The 25,774-nt window shown below is 36.6% G+C and overlaps 1 protein-coding gene across 1 annotated transcript; it reads left to right on the forward strand.

Annotated features, from left to right (window-relative positions):
* Positions 1-973: 973 nt before the first annotated feature.
* Positions 974-5,374, forward strand: LOC306852193 (sclerostin-like). Its single transcript, XM_079388876.1, has 2 exons — positions 974-1,292; positions 3,480-5,374. Exons 1-2 carry the CDS (start codon positions 1,052-1,054, stop codon positions 3,872-3,874), a joined length of 636 nt encoding a protein of 211 aa, XP_079245002.1. The 5' UTR covers positions 974-1,051; the 3' UTR covers positions 3,875-5,374.
* Positions 5,375-25,774: the final 20,400 nt, after the last annotated feature.

The following is a 25,774-nucleotide window of genomic DNA, read 5'->3' on the forward strand; positions in this document are numbered from 1 at the left end:
TGACAGGACGAAAAGAAGAGTCACAATAGATCCGATTTTTCTCTCAGCCAAAGTGGTTTCTAAGCTTGAACAACTGGTGGACACAATGTATCAGAGTAGCGTTAGAAGTAGTTGCTCATCCAGTGTCATGCATACTGAGATATTTTCTATCCTTTGCTTAGCTTAACTGACAGGAGAAACAGAATGTCTACAATATGCCAGAAATAAGAAATAATATCCTTTCAAGATATTTGTTTGTTTGGGCTCCCTCAAGAGGGCAGTGTTTGTACAAAGCGATGCATTTAACACAGATGAGACAGTTACGTGCCATAAAGCATCTGCATCTTGAGCCTGTTACACTGCTTATTCATATTCATCTTTCATTTATGCTGTCAGACTGCTAATGTGTCCCTAATATATGTGCGCAAAAACAGAGTCAAAAAGGAAGCCAAAACAAAAGATCCGCGGTTAGTAAAAGTTAATACAAGTATATAAAATATTATCAAACGTTTCAGTAATGATTAAACTTACAAGTCAAATTTAACCGGTCGCTAAACACGCTACCAAAAAACACGTTACGTTCTCAAAAGATTGCGTCTGCTAAAAGATACTTTAGGAGAACTTTCCTTTAAAAAACGTTCATTTAAATACATATAGTCAAGTCATTGTAGTATAGTTTGCACACTGTCTCTAAAAAAAAAAAAAAAAAAAAAAGGCTCTAAAAATATTTTATTAAAAATAATTAATTTTAAAGAATGATAAGGTGTGTCCAAACTTCCGAGTGGATGTATTTGGTTTGATCTTTCTTAATAAAGACAGCATGCTGTCTCATTTCTGGTGAAAAATAGTTGACTTTTCTCTCTCCAAGTTGACCTTACACTTCTGCGCGTGCCCCTTCCTCCCTATCAGTTTCTGAATGAGCGTCTCTGCCGAAATCCCTCCCACTTCGTGTAAGCGCTAAATTATCTGGGTTTTTTGCGAAACCTGTGGTACTTTAAAAAGGCAAGCCTCTCACGAAGAGAAGAAAACCGGTCCGAGTTTGCCCCCTGAACGTGTCGTTCTCTATTCGAGTATGCAGGTGTCTCTAGCGCTCGTGCAGTGCGGCGCGCGGCTGTTGCTGCTGCTGCTGCTACAGGGATGTTTCACAGCTGCGCACGGATGGAGAGCTTTAAAAAACGATGCTACAGAAATTATACCAGAACACACGGAGGACACGAGTAGACCTGAGGAGCAGATACAAATTTCCAATAACAACACAATGAACCGAGCTAAGAACGGAGGAAGGAGGTCATCAGCCAACTCACGTACTTATGGTAAGTAAAAGGAAAAATAAATTTAATTAATAGCACTGAGCTCCATCAAAGCACAAACACAAAAATGTACTAGTTAAAATAATATAAAATTGATTTTTTTCTTTTCTTGTAAGATTATTTGTGGGGTATTTTCCCTTAAAATTGGGCCGTATCAATCAACATCAACACATTAAATGAATCTACCAATAGATTATTATTTTTAATTAATAACCCACCAGGTAGCCTAATTGCATTAGTTTACTTAGTTGTTTTGAATTTTAAGCTATTTTAAGCAACGACTTAAGAAAAAGTTATATTATTGTTTTGATATTTTATGTAAATTAGTACAGCTTGTTTTAAGTAAAATGAAGTAAAATACATTTTAACACTCTCAAGGAATATGTGTATTTTAGAAAGTGTTTGCATGTTTGCAAGTTAACAAAATTTGGGTACTGTGTTTTATAAATGTGTGTAAAAATCAAGAGGTATGATAAGGAATTCGTGTCAAATATAATTAGACAATTTCTGCTAGATAGATCTGTTATCTAAAATGGACATTTGCAACTGAAAAGTTCATAAGGGTTTATCCATCTATAAAGTAATATGCTCTAATAATTTTTAAAATCAACAGATTTTTTTGCCGACCACTGACTTTGAGAACTCACTCTTTATAGTGTAAGGTATATACATAAAATCATCATTTACTTGTGTGAAACTGGATATTCCTGAATTGGCTCTACATGGATGTGGCCGCTTTTAAATAAAAGCTGTATAGTAGTTCAGAAAGAATGCTTGCCGTTCCACCTTTTCACCAGCATAAGTGATGCACTAACTTCGATAACACTTTTTGTTTTTGTTCCTGTATCTCCAATTTTACATAATTAGACAAGGTCTGCCTTTCCATAACCATCTAATTGCAACAGTATGGTTTCAGGGTAGTTGAAAATGTGAGAAGTTATTCTAAGGGGTCATTTCTTCAGGCTATTGCCTTGATAGAGAATGACTCCCACCTGTGGAAAGTAAAACTACTGTGAATTCAAACCTCTAACAATATACACTTTGTGTGTGTGTTTGTGTACGTTAATGTCAGAATTAAGAAAAAATCTCTTAGAGCTTGTTTCCAGAACACAAATCAAGACTTTGGAAAAAAGCAAGTGTGTTTGAGAAATTGGAATGTCAAAATGTATTGCTAAATAAATACACAGATTACTTCCAAAAAAATTAAACAGCGAACCTCCATGAACAGAGTAATGAAATTATGACAATAACAATAAATAATAAAAATAATTAAGGACTGAGCAATTCGCAAAGTCAACAGGATAGTTTCAAATATCTAATTATGTCAATGGACACCCCTAAAATGATGTTGTGTTTCAGCATAAGGAAACAGTTATCAAGCCAAGCACGTACGTTATACTCGCTCATTAGGGGGTGGAGAAAGATATCACACTCTGCTCTTGAAGGGGTGACGTGTGGTGTAGTTTCTCTGGTGGTCAGTGTGGGGTCATGCTGAGATATGTTCATCTTCCTCTGGCTCTCGTCCCGCTCCTCATAAAACATCAGATCAGGTTTTCTGAGAATCAGGGGAGGCAGAACCTGAACTCATCACACACATAAATCCTTTGTTCTTCTCCATGAGGGGAGCTGAAGAAGGAAACAGATCTTTCCAATCTCACTTTCATCTCTTTAACTGACACATTAAAAGCGAAAAATTTGAGCTTTAAACGTTAAATTCAATCTTACTGCAAAACTTCTGATCGCAGTTCACATGCAATCAGTCCTTTCGGTACAGAACAAGCTGGTATGATGTTTAGTGTCTGTGGGTTCCTAATTGATTGGGATTCTCATCAATTCCACTCTCAATCAAGAGCATATCTATTACTTCTCTAGCCAAATCCAAACCAGATTAATAAAAAACATTGTACCAATATTTAAAGATTTTATCATGCATTTCCTTGCTGGCTGGACACACAACAACTTTTTTTCTGGGAAACTCGACAAAACACTCAACAAAGTCAACTTTAGGAAATTTACTTAATGCCTGTGGATATAACAAAACAAAATCTGTTTTGTGTATTGTAGCTTTGAATAATCCAAAACCCATTATGCACAGGCTATAATAAACGCCAGTTCTGGTAGCTGTGTTTTATTTAAGATGCATCCCTAAACATTTAACTAATTTGTTTGAGTTCTCCTCTCTTTTCCCAGGAGCCTCTGAACTAAGCTGCCGGGAGCTGCGTTCTACCCGCTATGTAACCGATGGATCTTGCCGCAGCGTCAAACCTGTGAAAGAACTGGTGTGTTCTGGTCAATGCCTTCCAGCTCACTTGATGCCAAACTCAATTCTAAGGGGAAAATGGTGGAGAAGCAGCTCATCTGATTACCGCTGCATTCCCGCTCACTCCCGTACCCAGCGGATACAGCTCCAGTGTCCTAACGGACCAAACCGGACATACAAAATCCGAGTAGTCACATCTTGCAAGTGCAAACGCTACACTCGCCATCACAACCAATCGGACGTCAAGGAGTTGTCCTCCAAGAAGCCACGACGCAATAAGAAGCACCGTAGCAAAGTGCCATCGGTCAACAGCAATTCGTACTGAGGGGAAAACATGAACTGATACAGAAACTGTATTGCACACATACAGATACACCTATATGCATATGTACACATATTTCAGAAACTGCAATCGTCAACTAAGGGAAGGAATAAACGCATTAGCTTTTAACAAACGTGTTGGCATGCCAACAAGTTTCCAATGTATTTCAGATGTCTCACTGTTCGTATGTGCTCTTGAGCTGAAATAGTCCCAGTTTGATCACAGAATGCCAGTGGACTAATGGACGCTTGAGTAAAAGACACATGCTGTTATGTGAGTTTAGTTCAGGGGATGATGATATTCTGAGGAAGGAGGAATAACTCCATATATTCCTGCCCAAGCAGTTCATTTCGAGTTTGAAGTTCATTGAAAGGGTAAGCTAACTACAGGCAAGCTCGCTGAGCACTCAACCAATCCACCAAGCGCTCATGTGAATGTTTGTGTACCAGATTTGTCCTCCTCTTCTGGGACTTGGAGCAGCGTATGATTTGACCGTCTAGCCGTGTCGGGCCCAAAAGACACGCCGCTGCTGACAGATCGCTGAGGCCCAGAATTCTTAACCTTGGTCAATTTGACCAGCTCACGAGTCCTCTTGACAGGCTGGGGAGCTGAGCCAGTTACCATGTGAGTTTCTGCAACTTCACATTTCCACAAGAAACTGATCAGAACTGGCAGTTATGGAGAGTTCGAAAAGTTGTGTCAGCCCTCCGCGGTCCAAGTCCCCAGAGGTCAAGAACCGCAAACGATATTCCTGTGACTTGTCCTAATTACCAAATAGTTCCATTCCTGTGTTTAGGATTTGAGTCATAAAAAGCCATTTCCTCTATTCCTGTTTGTTAGAACACCCGAAAAAGAGGCCCACATGTGTGCAAGAATCTGGAGCAATTCCCCCCGGGCAAAAAACCTTTCTGCACCCTTCTTCAATGGAAACCATTTGGAGATATTTAGCTATCTGCAATCGCTAGCAGGTTACCTACATTCATTAGTGAAGTCTTCAGCAAAGATGTCATCGTTCCTGTCTCGTGACCGGAAAAGAAGAGACAAATAAGCAAACCAAACTTTGAAATTGTGGTGTGGATGTTGATTTTACACAGGATAAAGAGATAAGAGAATGCCAATTGTTCAACATTTTCTGCTCGTGACTTCCCTGCCTTTTTTTTTCCAGATCAGTGCTGATAATACTTGCTTATTTTTCAATTGTGTATTTGAAATAGCAACTGGAAGAGATTTTTATAATGTAAGCAGACTTGCCATGAATAGCAACTTGTACATACTGTACCTGTGTGGTCTCATTGAGCGGCATCCTCCTCTAAAGAATGGATCTCCACTCTCTGTCCGACCAAAAGACTGTTACAAAGAATGAATTGTGTATTTATTTTTTTTCAATTTCATCATTTAAATTATTTATGCAATCATTTGTAGAAAATAATAGCCATTATTGTACTATATGTAATTATAGTGAATTTCATAACGAAATGAATAAAGTTAAGCAACATATATGTGAAAAGAAGTGTGTTTGTTATCATTCTTGTCAGACTGCTTTGACAGATCCTTTCTCCTCTTGGGCCGTGCCCGCATGCTAAATCCGTCCCTCAATGAGCCCTCTGTAAACAATATTCCACAATTAGGAAGTAGAGGCTTTGTAGCACTTTGGAATGTCTAAGACACCTTTACAAAAGGCGAGAAAAGGAAAGAATCTCCTCCTCAGTCAGGAACAGTACAGTCACAACAGAAACAGCTCTTTTTATCCGGTATAGTGAACTCAACCCACAGGCTTCCATTCATCTGTTTGTTTGTTTAAGCCTGCAGAGTCTGAGCCATATATTTACAAGGAAATGTGTATTGGCGGACTTGTTTTAGTCTTTCTAATCTTGTCTGTTGCACACTTGAGTGCTTCCTCCTGATGAAATTCTCTATATTGGTCTAACTGGGTCCAGGCTGCTCAGTACACAAACTACATGGACTCATTATGCTGTAAAACAAACAAATTTCCTTTTTATGTATGTTTGAAATGTTTTATATACTCTTATATTGTGACTAAAAGATGAAACATTCTTAAACTAAATGACTTTCAGTTCTTGTTCTACAATAAAACATTATTGAGAACATCTTTGACTGCAGTTCTAATATGATCGTCCCATATTCATGGCCACCTGATATGCCATGCTTTCGCACAAAAGTAGGCAGGCAGAAGCATTTCCAAGTAATTCAAGAACAAGTGCTTGAACGTGTCACTTGAGTAGTTTCTAAATAAATTGATGCTGACAAAGCATCTGACCTGAGTTACAGCCCCTGTTTGCAGTCGTTGCTCGGCAGGGACCTGGCACAGACCTCCACAGCCACAGGGAAAGCAGGAGTGTGTGAGAGAGGTCAGCTGGGACTCACTCCTCAGTGTGTGTTTAACACTTTTGTGCCTGCTTCACAGTATCTCAGACGCCACAATGCTGCTTAGACGCAGAGGTGGGTAGTAACGAGTTACATTTACTTGGGTAACTAATACTTTTAGAGTATATTTAAAAATGGGTACTTTTACTCTTACTCAAGTACATTTTTAGTGAAAAAAACTGTAATTTTACTTCGTTACTATGGGCGACGCTCCTCTCGTTACTTTATCTTAATGCAATACAAGTTAAAAATCCTTCAGTTTATTCCAAACACGCCGTCTACTTTTCCCTGGGCAATGAGCGATGCCCATTCGCGAATGATTCATTCTTTTGAGTCAATTCTGTTCGAAGGCTTGATCAAACCAGTGAATCGGTTCACGAATCAGTTTGAAAGATTTGTTCAGTTCACAGTTGTCTGAAGCGGAGACCACTCAGAGTTGTAACAGAAAGTTTAAGAACATCAAGAGCGTTGAAGACATGGCTTTGGCTCTACAGTCAATTGAAAGCAAATCTGCAAAGGCTATGGTTTGTTAGCTGTGAAGATCTTTATTAGATGAACACCGTGTGTGCTGTCGGTTCCACAGGTATACATTCGATTACAGTACATGACACCACTATGACATTACCAGTTTGTTGTTCACACCTTACACATTAAATACAATGTATAATTTATTCATTAAATAAGCTGTCACAGAGTATGAAATGAACACCCGCCAAACCCACGTTAGTTCCAGGACGAATGCCTTTCCTTAGACACAATTAATATTGATATTTTCACAATATTTACGCTTGCAGAAATAAAGGTTACATTTGTTTACATTTTGCAGAATAGATGGAAGAAGATCCGTCAATGTGCTTTTGTTTCGTTATGCTCAAATGTTCTGTAGCGGTCATATGAGGAGTTTTCACTCTTCAGGCTATGGTTATAATACATAAATAAACTTTAAAATATAATTGAATTTAATTCAGTGATGCAAATCAGAATTTTTATCAGCTGTTCAGAGTTTTCAGAGTCATACGATCCTTCAGAAATCATTCAAATATATTTATTTATTACCAGTGTTGTTGAAAAAAACAGCATATGCTGATTAGGTATGTTTTGAAGCTGGGATGCTGGTCCTTTGCTGGTTTAAGCTGGACCTTAGCTGGTCGGACCAGCACATGACCAGCTTAAACCAGCTAAGGACCAGTTTAAATCAGCTCAAATCAGCATTACCATGATTCAAAACATACTTTACCAGCATATGCTGTTTTTTTCAACAGGAAACAGTTTTGCTGCTTAATATTTTTTGGAACCTGTGACATTTTGTTCAGGATTCTCTTATGAATAGAAAGCTAAAAAAGAACAGCATTGATAATAAATGAGGCTGATAAAAATTCTGATTTGCATTACTGAAATAAATTATATAAAAAAAAACATTACAAGTTTTTTGAACGGCGGTGTGTGTGTTTATGTATGTATATATGTATGTATGTGTATATATGTATGTGTGTATATATATATATATATATATATATATATATATATATATATATATATATATATATATATATATATATATATATATATATGATCTAAAAATATCTATTTGTCTAAATAAAAATAGACTATATTCAGTGTATGATCGAAAGTAACTAGTAACTAACTATTTGAGCAGTTTTTTTATCCGATACTTTTTTACTCTTACTCAAGTAACTATTCAGACCATTACTTTTACTTGAGTACAGTTTTTGGTTACTCTACCCACCTCTGCTTAGACGCTTAACTCCTATAGAACTCCATAGAAGTTGTTTAAAATGGATTCCTAAACCCTACTATTGTCCTTTTATTTTATCTTGTTTGTTATATTAGTTGATATCTTACATAAAAATCTATTACTTAATTATTTTAAAAATCTATATAAAAAAAAAAGCAAAACAAAAGCACAAAAAAAAAAAAATTATATATATAAGATTTCAAGAAGTTTTTAAATGAGTTTTTAATTTGGCTTGAATTTGATCCAAGGGCCAGGCGGGTGTGGGTATTTAGGACAAGGAGTGTTAGGAAAATGAGGAGGCACTAAAAGTGTCATTTAACCCTGTTAGCCACTTGACTTGACTATAATGTATTAAAGACATTCATTGTTGAAGTCATAGTTCAACCTAAGATGACGTCTTTACCTTCCAGTGTCTCAAAACACACAGGCTGACCTTTCTTAGTGGTACACTGTGGACTTCCAACACATGATGGTGATTAAGTAAATCTCACTGAACCGCTCCAGAATGTCACTTCCTTTTGGGCAGGCTGCATGCATGCAAAATTAAAGACACTGCTTTTGCAAATGAAATGTAACAGAGCTGCTGTGTATTATCAAATAAAATCCCAAAAAAGTTGCATAGTACCTAAATAAATGTATGCTGACGAAGCATGAGTCTATAGATTAGTGACATCAGTCAGTAACTTCTTCCAAATATAAGCCAATAAAACATCTGATCAGCTGATTTACATATTATGTTAGAGTAGCTGGTTTCTGTTATTGCCAAAAACCAAAATACCTCAGTAATATATCTTACAGTGATGATAGCCCTGTTAGCTGGGATTATGTTGTAAGGTTTGGCTCAATCAAAAAAAAAAAGAAAAAAAAAAGTAAAAGGTCAAATTCTCACAATTGTTTTAATCTTAAGTTTCCTTCTAGACTTGGATATTGACGACAATAGTTGGGCCATTATACAAGTTTTTCCTAGGGTGGGTATATTTACTGAGCGTAATGTTATACAAAAGGAACAGAAGTTTGTCAGGAGCCCAAATGCATGAAACAAGAAACAAAATTCCCCAACAGTGCGTCCTGAAAGTCTGAAGCCACAACGAAACCATGAGATTCAAAGTCTAAGATCTGAAAATAAACAAATTAAATTAAGTGTAAATGAGGGGTTTAAGATTACATTAATATGAAATGATTATATTATAGATTATATATACAATTGTTCATAAATTTGGTGTCGGTAAGATTTTAAGTTTCTTTTTTTTTTTTAAAGTCTCATGCTCATCAAGGCTGCATTTATTTGATCAAAATACAGTAAAAACAGTACAATTGTGAAAATGTTATTACAGTTTAAAATAACTTTTCTATTTTAATATATTTTAAAATGTATTTTTTCCTGTGATGGCAAATCTGAATTTTCAGCAGCCATTACGCCAGTCTTCAGTGTCACATGATCATTCAGAAACCATTCTAAATGTTGATTTGGTGCTTAAGAAACATTTCTTATTATTAGCAATGATGAAAACAGTTGTGCTGCTTATTATATTTGTGATTATATTGTGCTGCTTATTGATTCTTCGATAATTAGAAAGTAAATTAACAAAACACACCTGGAAACAATAAAACAAATGGAAAAAGGCACAAAGGACAGGAAACAAGAGTATAATATAAAGCATATCAAAATAAAAGGGCATGGATGCAATGCATGCTATTGGACGCATTACTGGGGATTACTTTAATTCAAAGTGTTTAACACACCGGTCAGTCTGCCTAAAACTCAATTCAAGGCTTTCCAAAGAAGAATTAAATTTCCAAAGTCAAACACATGTGGGCTATGCATTTGGATACGGATGTTTGTTCTCCATCTGCCACTCCCTTATAAGTTCATACGAACTAACAGTTTCTAACATATCCAAAGCAGAGCAGCACTTGGCACAGACCTGGGAACATGGGAAGTGTTAGAGAGGACATAGAGCGGGATCTGGTGGCAGCGGGGGCGTCTGAGGGAAAGGCCAGGGTCAGGGCAGAAAGGAGAGACTGGAGCCACTCAGCATGTCCTCGGTCACACCCCCATCAAAAAGGCTTTTAAGTGTCCACTGCTCACTGGATTCAAAGAACGAACCCTGGGACTAAGAGTGGTAAAGGGCCGCCTATCAATGATCCATGAAGGATGACTCAGTGGGAAATTCGGGTGGGGGGAAGAACGGATGTGTCCAGGGGTGGATGGTAGCATCACGGGTCAGCAGCGTTTGATGAGCCTTGACCGTCCCAACCAAGTGGCAGCATCCGATGTAGGCCAAAGATACCCGGCGGGAAAGGAAACCGGATAGTCAATAAACATTTACAATACTCCCTCAAAACAAATATGCATTGGTGGACATTTTGTACTTCAATTGTCACCAATACGACGAAAGTCTGGAAGCTTCTTGTAGAAACACACCAAGTTGAGGTACTGCGCAACGTGTTTGTGTGGGAAGCAAGGTAACATTCGTATCAGTGTTAACCGCAGCCCTTGCCAGCTGGGTGTCGAGCCTTGGCTCTGGTTTGCAGTTTGTTTGTTTAAAAGATTACAATCCATCCAAGTCAAACAGACACCTTGAACATAACCCAGCTCTGCCAATAAACACATGCCAAATGGTGTGAGTGTAAGCGCTATGCATTCTTGCATCAGAGGGGAAGGAGAAAGGCCAGGTAAAGGCCACCATACGCACGTGTGACAGCAACATATGATGTCATCATGGCTACCAATATACAGAAAGTTGAACTGATTACATATAATAATTCTACAGCTTATTCAGTTAACATAAGCACAGTCGGATGTTTATGGAAAGTCTCATATATTCTTCATTATGTTTGGATCTTTGCATGACATATTCTGGAACGGCATGTCTGAAATTGGGTCAGTTTAAACTTTTGTCAAAGACAGGAAAATGTGATGAAGCATCGTCTATTCTCTCATTGACAATCATCACTTGTTTGTTTTTCAGTAGAATTATGATCAGAATAGCTTTAGCTGCCTTTTATGAGAAGAACATGGCCTTTAAAGTAGAGGTCCTCAACCAAACTTTCAGGGAAAAGTACTTTAAATGATTTAAGCTAAAATTTAAATTTTAACTCTAAACTTAATTAAAATGCTTAAAAAGCATAAAATTAAGATCTATACTAGAATATTGAATAATGAACAATTCTTTCCTCCCTCAAAAGCTATTGTTTTTACTTAAGTTTCAACAAAATATGGTTAGTTAATTAAATGCATCAACACATTAAAAAAAAAAGATATAAAAAAAAAAAGTTTTTTAAAACAAGCAGCATTTTTATAATTACAGCAGAAATACCACACATATGTATTCAATAGTGTTTTGGACAGTGAAAGGCCATTGTATCAAAAATGGTTAAGAAGCACTGCTTTAAATGTACAGTTCATCCAAAAATAAATATACTCACCTTCATGTTGTTCCAAACCTGATTGACTTTTTCATCTTGTGAAACACAAATATTGTTTATTTTATAAATAAAAGATATTTAGAAAAATGTGTGTGTTTGGCAATGCATTGAAATCCAATGGGGTCTACTATTGTTTTGACCCCTTTTTGTGTTCTGCAGAAAAAAAGAAATACATCTCGTTGGATATTAAGTAAAAGTAAAAAGAGTAAAAACCTACTGCTTGCATCCAAACACGTGTATTTGATTTGAAAAAAGTAGGAAAAATTATTGTCTGCATGATGTCTATCCATTTGTTGACAAAGGACAATCATACTGGTGGATATAAAATATGGTACCAACCATTGAAAATCCATGCGGGTCACGCCCACCTCTCATCACCCAGATGTGCAGCACAGCGGGTTTTGATCATGATAGAACTGTTTCATTTTTTTTTTGCCGCAAGCTTTCATATGTCTCTGTAGCCTCACCACTCAACACAGGGGCTGACAGCTCTAATGGTGGTTTCACTATGTCTCTGTAAAAATGCCACTCCACTACTTCAACATCCCCAAAAAAGAAGAAATGCAGAAACCTGGGAATCACATATAAGATATCACCTCATCATTGCCAAGTTGATTAATTTTCTTCTTATTGAAAGAGCAGATCTGTTCTGGTGCACATTCTGGTATTAAATAGTATTAAATGTGCTAAACGTTTTAATACTTTTAGCATTAAAATACACTTTTCACACTTTTCACAATTGTATTTAATTTGCCCAACAGCAGATATACTTGATTACAAGAGAGCTCTGTCATTCGTCTTGCTAAAGCTAATTTCAGATAAAGCCAAACAATACAGTATATGGCATTTTTTGTATCCTAAGTAGTCAAAATGAAATAATATTTTCCCACTTCTTGCAAAATCTGACAAAATTACAGCTGCATAATAAAAATCTGCTGCTCACAAGAAATATTTACCTTGGGTTTCATCATGTTTCATCATATTCTCAAGCATGATCTTCAATGACACTGTTGCCTCCTTGATAAAAATGTACATTACCTTTTAAAAAATATCAAATAATAATAATAAATCAAATCAAATAAAATAAATTGACTGTAGTAATGGAAATGATGCCACAACCAATAATTATAGAAAAAAAAAAACTGTATACAATAAATATTAAAATGGTTTATGTTTATTTGACTCTTCGGTTAGACCATATTTTATGATTTTACAAGTAATAATTTATAAAAAGAGCTTTTAAAAAGTAGCATACAAATACAATGGATGAGGGCACAGCTTTAATGTGATCTTCATTTAATAAATATCAAAATGTATAAAATTAAAATAAAATAATATAAAAATCAAACCCTGTGACATAAAATTAAAGAAACGCACAACTGTTTCTTGGGGAAAAAGATGTCATTGTGTGAGTTACATGTGCCCTCTGTTTGATTGTGTTACAGATGGGAACTGTTTTGATTTTTTGGTATTTTGAGTGCTCTGATTAATCAGTCTCTTTTGAATCCTTTAAAAAAGAAAGAAAGAAAAAAAGCAATCAGTAAAAATGCGGTGAAAATTGTTTCCTAGCCGTGTGGCATGGTGCATAGCCCAAGAGGGGGTTAGCAGATATCTTTTGGATCTCTGAAGCTTAGAGGGATTTGAATGCAGTGATCAATTCAGCTTTCTAGTCTTATCAGATAACATACAGCCTTTGGGAATATCCATACAAGCTCACTCACTTGAAATACCAAACAGAGGTGTGTAAACTTTCAAAAACTTCCAAATCCCTGTAAGTGTATAGCGAATAAAGAATGCAGCAGGACTCAACAAAGAAATATGCTTTTAAGTTGATAAACATGTATTATGACATTTACATGGTCAGAATTTGACTCTTCAGAGTTTGTCTCGTCTGACTTAAAGCTACTTAAAGGTGTGGCAAACCCCTGAGCTCAGATTCTCATAGATTTCTTTTGAAGTAGCGAAATATCTGAATTTACTTCCATTTTTCCTTTCAACTGAGTTTGTATTTGAAGATGGATCGGCGAATAGCCCATTTTAACCTCAGATGGAGGAGACATGCAGTGGGATGATTTTAGCAGATGCATATCCATTAAAAAAAAGTTTAGAAGAGAATTGTGTAGGAAGAACGTGTAAATTGGCCTGTAAAATTTCCACTCAAATCAGCCAAGGCCATTCCAAAAGACTTGGAATGCATTAACTTGCAGCCGAAAACTTTATATTAAGTATAGAAATCTGGTTGCATCTCCATTTTTTTTCTCCCACTAAACTAAACTTGAAGGTCACTAAACCTTTTTTTTCCGGTGAATAAAATGGACATTAGCCAAATATTTTTTATGAATTCTTCAAAAAAAAAAATCAAGCCATAGGGAAAATAAATGTGGTTGAAATCATCATGTCCTCCTGACATGCATCCTAACTATGTGTTTTCAATATTTTTCCTTCAAACATATGCAAAGCACATTATCAATCTGAGACCATCTGAGATTTCTGACAGAGAGCGTATTAGCGATGGAGACAGATGGAGAAGGAGGGAGAGAGATTATTATAATTGCACAATAATACTTTTCTAGTTGCCAACTAGTTGAATGTAAATATTTGCGTAGAAGTAAAATGACATTTTATGACATAATGGCATGCAATTGTTTCCCAATATCTGTTAAGCACATGATAATGGTTAAGTCAATATATGTGAATCATGCCGTATGATCTGTGAACTACTTTACCAGACACTGGCTAAAATTACAGTTTTAAATCCCACTAGATCCGGAGTGATGCTAAAGCTCAGTTTGGCCCCTGACGGACAGGTATCAAACACAAATCTCATACCACAACATCTTCGGAAAGCCTGATCCGAAATACGTAAAGCCGGAATTTCACTTTCTCTGATGACGCTCCGACTTGAAACTTCCCATCGTCACCAAACCCTTGGAGAAATCACTCTTAATCCCACCAGATGAGTGATGGGAGACCTTTTTTTCCCGGGTTCTCTGAGGCAATTTGTCAAGTTTTTTAATAAAGGTCAAATGCCTGTTTTCCTTTCTCACTTTCCTTGGGTTATCATCACATTTCAGCCATAAAATGCTTCATATGAAATTTTCACAATATTAACAGACAAGTTCAAACAGCTTTAAGCAATCAGACTTACAAAGGAAGCATAAAAAATAAAAAATGCAACATTATTATTATTATTTGAATAGCTATATTCCTAAATGTCCTATTGACATCAGTCATTCCTTTCAGAAAGTGAATAGTTTGAATGCTTCAATCTGTCAGAATGATTTTGAGGCCCCACTGAAACGTTAGAGTCCTCTGGAAACCATAGCAATGGTAAACCCTATAGACTTACAGTACACGTGTGCTGTTGAATGTAAATTATCCTGAGAGCCGCAAGACCTAGGTCTGGAGTCAACAGGGAAGCATCAGCATTCTACCCTGCGTCCCCTATGGTAACCTCTCTAAATGAGCCGTTCTGCTTTTATGGGTGAACGCAAGTGTTGAAATCTGTGAAGCATGTTGTAGGTTCCCTTGGCTTCAGTGCATCCATCTGGACAATAAACCCCACAGCAGCTAGACCAGAGAGACGTGCAAATAACAAACAAAGGGTGTGGGTCGGAGCAAATTCCATCCATCTCGCAATCGCTTACCACTTAATGAAAAATCTGATCATCTGAGCATAAAAGATACATCTGCAGGCAAGCACATTTTTCCCATAAAAGGACATGTCGAGAAATGTCCCTGATATTTCCAATGGCCAAAATCGGTGATTACGCTCGTTTCATCTTGCCTGGGCCTGATAAATGAAACCAGAAAGTGGTGAACACACAGTTGCTGTGGAGACAAAGCAGTAATCGTTCAGCAGGTGCTTTCCCCCAAAGCCAAAGCGTGGATGAAGCACACATATGCAGAAGAGGTGGTTGCTTTTTACACTCCCTTTAAACCGCAACACACATACCTCACATTCTCCACTGCCACGCAAGTGGAGGGGCACAAGCACAGGGTGGAACTGCACACGCCATGACCAACATTACATAATTCCTAAATATTTTGAAGGTCAACAAACATCTCTATTTTATTAAGCTTGCATAACATCCTGCGTTTGGAATCACAAGCTCAGTTCCAAAAACAAGTGAGCGTCCTCTGTAGGCAACGTTTTAAAGCTTCGTAGGTGTGATTGTGACACAAAAGCTGTTTTGAAACTCTGCTAACTTACATATGCTGCGTCTTCTTTTTGCCAAATTCTAATACTGTGTGTGTTCCAGATAATTCTCAAAACTAAAGCTTAAAAATAACCACTGGAATAACTTGGAGACATTATGTTTTGGTTCACTGTAACACTTAAGTCAGAATTTCAATTTAAGTATTCCTAGTACCATTCACCTCCAAATTAGTCTGCAACAAAGCAAATAGCAGCATCACCCATATGAGCTTCAGGCGTGGACTGATCATCAGGAGAACTGGGACAATTCCCGGTAGCCGATTCACTGCTTTAAAAAAAATAAAAATAATAATTATATAATTGCGTGCCGAATGTACTAAAGTAATTATTTCCGAATTCGCCATTTGCTAATAAATCTCTAATAAATCATGAATCGGTTAGTTGTGCCTGGCATCTCCGCCAAATGGTTTCGATCAGAGTAATCAATGCCAGAGATTTGAGAATAGAGTGGAAGCTCCCAGGTGGAGCAGAGAAGCAAAACTTCTGCTCAGGATTTCAAGTGCAAGTCAGTTTCATCTGTAAATAGGCGATTGTAGTTTTGTTTTTGTTTACTTAGTTAAGCAGTAGCAGCCCATTACTCATAACTCTAAATACTGTACAGTAAAGAACATCATTATTATCTGTTGTAAAGTTACAGTAATTTAGCAGACAAATAATTATATCGTTTTATAATAGGTTTAGAGGGAGCTAGGGCAGACAACAACACAAAGATTAAAATTAATGATGGTTTTACTGTAAATCCAAAGATAATGGTAACTGTTGCTAAACCATGGTAACCACAAATGGTTTTGCTACACTAACCATAGCTTAACCGTGGAATTTGTAGTAAAAATAAATACAAATGGTAATCCATCTGACAAAAAAACAAAAAACATAGTTACTGTACTTTTACTATAATAAAATCATGGTTAAATTTTGTAAGGGAAAAATATGACTAATGTTCAGTATTAGGATTTTTCTAGAAAGATATTGTAATGCTGTAGTTATTATTGACCTAATTTTGACATTTAGGCAATTTAGAAAGTATAGTTTTGTTAAATCTTGAGTATTAAAGTCATGTGAGAGACAGAGAAATAAGGGCAAAATAAAGAGTCTGAAAAGTAATATGGAAGTGAAGGTGCAGTTCAGGAGAGTGGTGTTCATGTGATGGCAAAGCAGTGTCTTCAGTGTCACATGATCCTTCGGAAATTATTCTAATACACGGATATGATGCTCAAGAAATGCTTCTTATTGTTATCAACATTAAAAACAGTTGTGCTGTTTAATATTTTTGTGGAAACTGTGAAACACTTTTTTCAGGATTCTTTAATGAACAGAAAGTTCAAAGAACAACTTTTATTTGAATTATACTTTTTAAACAACAGAAAAGACACATTTTGATCAGTTCTTGCTGAATAAAAGTATTAATTTCCTATTTGTTTTTTTTACTGATCCTAAACTTCTGCATACATTATGAAATAATAAAAAAATATATTTTTAAAAAACATATATACATATCTTTTTTAAGTATTGTGTCTTCTGTGTGTGGAGCAATATACAAGAGTTTCTGCTTATGCAGAGCGTTCCAAGTTAAGATGCTGCCTTAGAAGTTCATTACAGGTTTTTTTGGAACGTCTGTATAGTCTGCTAACAATCTTGGAGAGAATATACTCTAAAAATACCTCAGAATTATTATACCTGAAGGTTCTGACCAAATATAGCAGACAAAGAATGGAAATAATTAATCAAAAGATGGCCAAGTTAAACTAAGGACACCCAAAACATATTCTCCCCTCCAAAGTCCTCTAAACTAGCAGGTCTGCTAATGCTCTAAGAGACAACCAGTACAGGAAAAAATCCCGCTGACACAAACTGAAGTTCACACAAATCATCTTTCTGAACCTGGCCAAGCTCATGGGGGTAGGTCGACTGAGAGACGGACAGCCTCATTTGGTTCCCTCGTCCTGGGATACATCAGGATATGTGACAGACCGATTGTGGCCCCACTGTTCTGACAGCACCAATAAGTCCTGAATGAAGGGAAAGCCCTTGACTGCCCCTGCCCCCACTTGCCTTGCCTCATTACCCTCCACAGGTGCCTCCCGCGTCAGCCGCAGCCTTTATCTCACAGGACGGATTTGATCTCCCCCACACACTTGGACTCAACCTGCGGACCATTACTGTAACAATCCCCAGAGCCGAGCAGCCCCGGCCTTACATACGTGGAAGTGTCACACAATTCAAGAATGATTAAATGAAATAGGTGTTCAAAGTATATCAGGTGTCACAACAAATGAAAGGAAAGTCAAAGAGAACAGACCAGACAGAGGTATCGTCATGTTAAACTGAATGCCATATTTAGGCATCTGCCAAGTTACATAAACGTTCTCATTTGTTATTAGGGAGATTGAGAGATGTGTCATCTTTCATCACATACAGCAGACATGCTTGCAGATAAAGACGGTTTCATATGTTCATTTTTGTCATGCATTCTTTTTCATTTCAGAGAAATTCAAGTTTACTGAACTCTCACTCCAAACTCCAAATGTACTGTGCTTATATTTTTTTTTTCACGCACTGGCTGGAGACAAGGCCTGGAAGCCCTAATCCTCCAGACTGTGGATGAATTCTGTATGAACTTCATATGACAGAGGAAAAATAGCCTCCAATCTAAACACTCAGAGCACCTCTATGGGCCGCGGTGGAGATCAGCCTTTCAAAAGCAATGTTTTTACAATGAGACACATCCGGTGCTATCAAACATTGCAAAATCAAAAGGATAAAGACTAGTTCTTTAGCTTTTTTGTTATTGTTGCAGATAAACGAATACACATCGATATCATCTGTTGATTTTCAAAAGTGTTTGCACACATTTTTATTTAAATATCTGGTATGTCTATTTTGCATGCTGATAGCGTATAGTTTCCTGTGATACACTGCCAGAACGCAGCCATCAGGGATGAGTAACTGGATATTTTATGCTGAGATGCATTTGATAACTAGACAGGCTTGTTTCTGTAGCATTTCTCTCATTATGCAGTTCATTGATGGTTTACATGAAATTTAACTACAGTATTTTTATTAGACTTTACATTACAATTTTTTAAATCCAGGAATCAAGACTGAATTCAGTGTTAATTATGGCTACGAAAATGATCCTAGATGAGACTAACATTTGCATAATTAAATTAAATTTACTTAAACTTAATTTGAATTAGTCCTAAATTTACATTTAACAACATAATATATATAAAATATATACCTTTTTTCCAACTAAACCATCTAAATTAGATACTATTTTAGTTAACGGCAACTAACTAAATTTATTGAATATGACATGACAATACATTGATTACAATTAAATGATATTTCTGTTAAAAACTATGATTAAGACAAAAATTGTGTAAAAATTAACACTGGTTTATTTTAACAGTCATTTGTGAGTTCACTTTTTTGTCATTTAAATCTCGCTTATATCAACTAAAATTAGATATTATTTTACTCTTTATTATTTTAGATATTTATTATTACAAATAACTAAAATTAATGAATATGACATGACAAAACACTGACTAAATATATATATATTTTTTTTTTTTAAGGCAAAAACTCATATCGAGACAAAAAATTATGTAAAAAGTAAAAAGTTAACACCAGTTTAAATTTGATGGTTATTTGTGATATAATTTCATTGGTCGTTTTTGAGTTCACTTTTTTGTCAACCAAATCTTGTTTTTGTCCACTAAAATTAGTTACTATTTTAGCCAGATTTCAACTAGCCAAAATGAATAAATATGAAATGACAAAATATTGAGCAAATTCAAAGTTATTTTTATGACTAAGACAAACGGTGCAAAAATGTACACCGGTTTGATTTTAATGGTCATTTGTGAGTTGTGCAAGATGCTATAGTAAAACTAAAGTAAATGAGAAATACAAGCGCAAGCTATAAATACACAGGACAAAATGTCTCCTGATAATCCTCCTTGAAACTGCTATCAGTAGGTCACTAAAATTTTCTATGTGCTCTTTGTTAACAGTGCTGGGAAGTAATTGTTAAGTGCTGTGATATCCATTAAGATTGAAGGCACTTGCAGAGAATTACGGCCCTGTGTCTCTGAGGTGCTGATTGAGCAGACAGATGGTACATAAATTATGATGAAAAGACATCAGCAGGTTGACCCACCCCATCGAATGCTTAATCTGCCGCCAAGAGAGATTTTATTTTCCTTGAATGACTAGAAAAAAAAAGGGACAGAGAGAAAGAAAAACAAAACAAAAAAATCAAGAGAGTCATTCCATTAAACCTGTGGTTGGCAATCGCGCATCTGGAAAGCTTCGGCATCTGTTGCTAGATTTTCCAAAAGCGTGTTCTGATTTTCCAGAATGCTCACATGAAACGCGATAAATCATTTAACCTCTGTGGGTGGTTAAGAGGGATCATGCACTCGTACGTCCGGTTCACTTGTCCTCTTTGAAAAGCGGCATTAAAATTTACATACTCTGTCTTCCTAACAACCGCTGTGGCCAGAAAGAGCATCTCAACTATTGCGACAAAGGCAAATCAGTGAATTTAGGGACTGACTGCTCAGATAAAACATTCTCCTCGTCAATGACGAATGCAGAGATCGTTCAGCCTGAATGAACTTCCAGAACCTGTTCGCGCACTCGTTCTGCAAGGAGCCCCTGGAGGACTGGAGGGGGGCTTGTGTGCGTAACCCCTTACCCTACGTGTCCTGGATACACATCTGCACCTGTGCTTTACGCAGGTCCCCATTAGCCTCGCACGGTCACTCTTTGTCCTGTCTCTGCAGTCTCAGAACTTTTTAAGTGTCTCGGTGTCTGTGTCTAGTTGCGGGCCGTTCTCCAGGGACCCGATTAGAACAGGCCGCTCTCTCAGCTGTGTTCTCCTCATGTCAGAACGGGCCTGCTTTATTGTTTCATTATGGGGGGGGGGGGGGGGGGGGGGCATTCAGGGAGTGTGTTTTACTGCCACTGGCTGTTTGTTAAGTCCAGGGATCACGACTCGTCCAACACTCACTAAATCATGAAAAGCTTTTTTAAACGCTGATTGCTTTCAGAAACACAACTGCGATCCAGAATGATACACAGCTGAAAAAAGCTTTTGCAGTTCATTACAAATTAGTTTTTAGGACACAAAGAGCTTTAAGCAAACATGTTTCATTGATAAAAGGACATAAAATCCAAATTAAGCCAGTTAAAACATGTCATTTAAGAGTGCACCTGATACGTTCTTTCTGAGGCGTTTAAAGAAGATACAGGTGTTTTTCCCAATGATATCGTGAGTATGCACATGTTGAGATGCACATCTTTTGATAATGTCACGAGTTCTCAATGGCCATTATGTTTAAGCTCTGCTAAGCTGATTCAAATGCATTTCCAGCTCTTGAAGGACATCTAACACTCCTGAGCCTTAACCACGGCTGTCTCCCGATCCCGGCCTACGTAAGTCTCCAGCATGCCAACGAGTGACTGCATAAGAGCATATAAATTTATTTTTTATTGGGGATTTGGTAGGCGGTAACACTATACTTTGAGCTGTTTGCTTAGGAGGAGAATGGAGGTAAGGAAAGGGAGAAGATGGGTAATGGAAGATTAAACTTTCGAGTCCCCCACCAGGACGTGGTCTTGGCTCTGTTGGAGAGGATGTGTGGAAGCTGCCAAATGTAATGCTCAAATCAGTCATAGTGAACTAGTTGTGCTTTAATTTGACATTTTTCACATTTGGAAGATACTTTTATCCAAAGCAACTTACAATGCATTCAAGTTATATATTTACCAGGGTGTATGTTCACCAGGAAACAAATCCACGACTGTGTTTCTAGCGCCAAATTTAATTAGTTACATGAACATTTTTATTGTGGTGAAAATGTTTTTCAGAGATTCGTAGTAATAATACTTAAAAACAATAAACAAAGTATTTAGATCAGAGTGAAACTATGAAATTTCCAAAGTTCAAATAAACATTACTGTATATAAAGAAGACTGGGGCTAGTTGTCACACTCTTTACTCCACTTCTTTACATACTTCAAGTTTAGGTTTATCTGTGAAAGTCAAATTCTGTATAGAGTAGCCATATACCTTAATGCTATTGAATATATTCCCCTTTATTTCCTAGAAAAAAAGTCACTGAACACATACTGGAGACAAAACTGTCACACAAGGAGGTCTCTATTGCGGTTGTTACGGAAGTTGCTGTGCAACGTGGTCACGAAAACTTATCGTTTGCAATGCGGTTTAAAAACAAGCAATTTTAAGCCGTTGAAATGCAATCAGCAGTGAAAGAGAATTTATTTCATTATACGCACATGCTATCTGAGACTGAGCGCGCACATGAAGACGGTGCTCATAGAGCGTGCGTGTACTGAAGTTATTTTTGCAGTTTAATAGACCTTGAACGGTTACACAAACTTGTATGTGTCAAAATGCCCGTCTTTGCAAGTGTCCCCATAAACACAGTAATTTAGGTCTTAAGTGAAAACAAATAGCTGAGAAAGAAAACATGTGTAACAGTACATTGGATCCTGGAAGCTCTTAAAGGGGACATAAAACAGTTTCTGCCAATCTCATGTTAATCTTGAGTACCTATAGAGTAGTATTGCATCCTTCATATCTCCGAAGAGTCTTTAGTTTGATCAGATTTATAAAAGATACAGGTTTACACTTCTCTCAGTTGAGGCGTGCTGGAGTGGAGCTAAAGAGTCACGAGAACGCAAAGCTTTTGTGTGGCGATCATCTGCAAGCTGTGACATCGACGTAAATAAAACTGGAGCAAAAACGTCATTGACTTAAATTTAATTTAATCTGTTTATAAGACATTCGTCACCGAGATGCCATGAACAAACAAACACACTTGCACAACCCCTTTGCTGCCCTGGAGAAACAATCATCCACTGTTCCCTAAACACTGGGATCTTTGGGAAGCTGAACGAGGTTTTCTTTCCCTCACAATCAAAAACACATTTCTTAATCTTTGGTGACATTGTTGTTTTCATGTTTTACAAAATGACAAATCCTTATCGAGCAAGTCCTGTGCAGCACTGCAGATGACTTGCGTAACCCGAATGAAGCACGTAGAAGGGTGTGCTCTCGCTCTGAGGTGCGTTTCCCAAAAGCATCATTAGCTAACTATGGTGATAAGTTCCATTGAACTCTATTAGTAATGATGGAACTTGTGACCATAGTTGCTTTTGGAAAAAACACCCCTGGTTGATGTGTGCACACACTCTTCCGGGAGAAGTGCCCAAACAATGAATTCTGCCCTTTATGACAATGAGAAAATCTCTCATTGCTCTTGACTAAATCAATTTTGTAACTTTAACAATAAGAAAAAAATATATACAATAAAAAAAATTATATACATATGTGTGTACATTTATATATATATGCGCATACAGTGAATAATATGCAGTGTTTCTTTACATTTAATTACTTTATACAATGTAACATTTCTTATTTATTTGTTCTACTGCAGTTTTCTGTCCTATACTGTATTTACTCATTTAAAATAAGTTTACTTGTCTTCTGTGAGGTTTTTTTTTCTTTCTTTTCTTTTTTTAATTTAGGCTAGTATTAGTTTTTTTGCGATACTGACACTGGTGACAAGAATTATGAAATTTATATTGTATCAAAAATGTTTATATCATAAAGACCTTATTTAAAGCATATATAATCGTTACTGTGAAATAAAATGACTCATATCGTGATGGTCATATCGAAGATTTTGGTCATATCGCCCACTGCTACTTGTCACTATAATATATTTTATTACAGGCAATTAAACAAAAACCTTTTTTAAACCTCTAAACCTTTGCTTCGTCCAACAAATATTCTAAACATTAAATTATATAAAAACAAAATAAAAATACATGTGACTTGTTATTTGAAACAAACATACAAGACAAAACACATATTTATGCAACTGAACTTTTGACACAAAACCTTACAGTAGACATATAGCCTTTGTGACAGCCTTCCCATGTGACGACTAGCCCCGGTCTCCCCTATATGCTTAGCTATTTAAGACATATGAAGTTAATTGTATGAATTTATCTCCTGTTTTAACGTCAGGTTTATCCAAGGCCTCTTTAACAGATGTGTCTACCGGGACAGAATAACAAGAGTTTGATTAAACTACAATTGATTTGACTGTTGTAATGTTTATGAAACACTGTATAAGCACCTCACTGACAGCACAGCATCTGAGTCCAGGTGTCCTATAAAAGACTGCAGACTATTCTTTCTCTCATCCCTCTCTACTCCTGCCTATTTTGTATTCCACTCCCTAATAAAAGTGTCTGCATTTTCCCAACAGCAGATGTGTGGTGCTGAATTATGCATTGCAGCTAAAGGATACATTCTCGTCATGCTGCGGTTCTATAAAAATAAATCCCATAAGAGCATCGTACTGACAACGGCTGTACTCACCTGGGCCTCTTTTTAAGTCCTGTCACTCAACCTCGAACATTTAAAGCACCTCCTCTCAGAGATAAAACTGTATCCCATGCTAGCAGTAGTCACGGCTCAGAGTTTTTACTATTAAGTACAAAAAAGTGCAGAGTGATATCTGAAATCTGAAAATTAAAACACAGAAAAGTGTACTGAATAAGAGTATTGTGTTCAGTTAGGAAAATGCGATGTCATATTGCGAGATGCTTTTTATCACAAGAACGACAACATCAGTTTTGACAAAGTACAGAGGTCAAACTCGTTTCTTTCGAGCAATGTTCCCTCTAATTTTTCTTCACAACACCCCTTGTCCCAGACTCATGCAGCATTAACTGTGCTATTCTTTAAAAAAAAAAGTCTATAATTACAAATTCTTAAAAAGCAACAACAAAAACATAGGCTATATAATACAGAACAATTCATTTTCTCAAGATAACTTTTGTTGAGAGCTTTAGGCAAAATAGGTGAAAAATAGATCAAATAATAATGCATGGGCTTCTGTATGTTTTAACAATCATCATTTTCCTTTGATGCTGCTATAACATCTTCATGCTGTTCTAGGGTGCGACATCCTCCCCACACACTGTCTGTGTGATTCAGTGTACTCCTACACATGCTTTCTCAAACACTTACTGAACATCATTAAGCATCTGGGGGAACTCCAGTGGAAAATTCTGATTTTTTTTTTTTTTAATAATAGACAAAAAAAAAAAAAAAAAGTCAAGGAAGCTAAAGATACCAGAATCATGCTTTTAGTTATATTTATGATTTTCCTACCATTAGGTGTTGGCAGCCAGTTTAGTAGGCAAATATCTGAAAGAACAACTTCTGAACCCATGGAGTGAGAAATCAGAGAAAAACTATTTTGTTAGGCTTTTTTAAAAGTTACGAGCAAAAAAGAAAGAGTAAAATTTTAGCTAATCTGTGGAACATTAATGTCCCCAAGACGTTAATTTGTTTCAACAGAGCTTCTTGTATCATTTTACAGTAGTAATGCGGTTTCAAAATTGAACTGAAATCTGATCAAAAATCTTATATTGTTTAGTACTGCAGATGGTGAACAGAACAAGGCTCCTCCCTGTGAACACATGAAGAACCAGAGAATCATTTCATGTAATATAGCAAAGCTCATAGAAAGAGACTGTCCCAATTACTTTCTGTTAACATGACTGTTTAATGTTTCTGTGACAGAAACAGTAAGAACTTTATTTTATGTCTTTCCAAACCAGGCTTCATTATAGTAAAGTGGTCTGGCTCCACATACTAGGTGTCAGGTGAAAGATGATTTCACTTTGAACCACTGATAAATGAGATACATAATTATGGTTGGCAATCCAACATACAAGACAGCATAATTGAGCTCATGTAAAAGTACAGATAGCTGGAACTTCAGCTTTTTTGCCCCTGAGAGTGAAAAAGTATATTATACAGTAAAGACGCATTCACACTACGAAGGATAACTATACTAACTATAACGATAACGTTCTGTTTATTATAAGCACATGCTGCAGGTTTGTCTTCTGCCACTTCAAATGCTTCAGGTCTTTAAAGTCAAGTGGATTCTAATTGTCTGTCAGTGTTTTTACCAGATGGAAAAACAAAAAATGCTAAAAGTGATCCCAACGATATCAGCCATTAAAGTTATACCTGTGGTGCATGTATTAA

This window comes from Barbus barbus (genome assembly GCF_936440315.1).
Source record: "Barbus barbus genome assembly, chromosome: 32".
In the NCBI taxonomy this organism is placed as follows: domain Eukaryota; kingdom Metazoa; phylum Chordata; class Actinopteri; order Cypriniformes; family Cyprinidae; genus Barbus; species Barbus barbus.

Bases quoted from the DNA above. Each gene is read 5' to 3' on its own strand.
- LOC306852193 (XM_079388876.1), top strand. From the start codon at position 1,052: ATGCAGGTGTCTCTAGCGCTCGTGCAGTGCGGCGCGCGGCTGTTGCTG. The intron at 1,293-3,479 runs GTAAGTAAAAGG...CTCTTTTCCCAG, and splicing joins AGCCAACTCACGTACTTATG to GAGCCTCTGAACTAAGCTGC.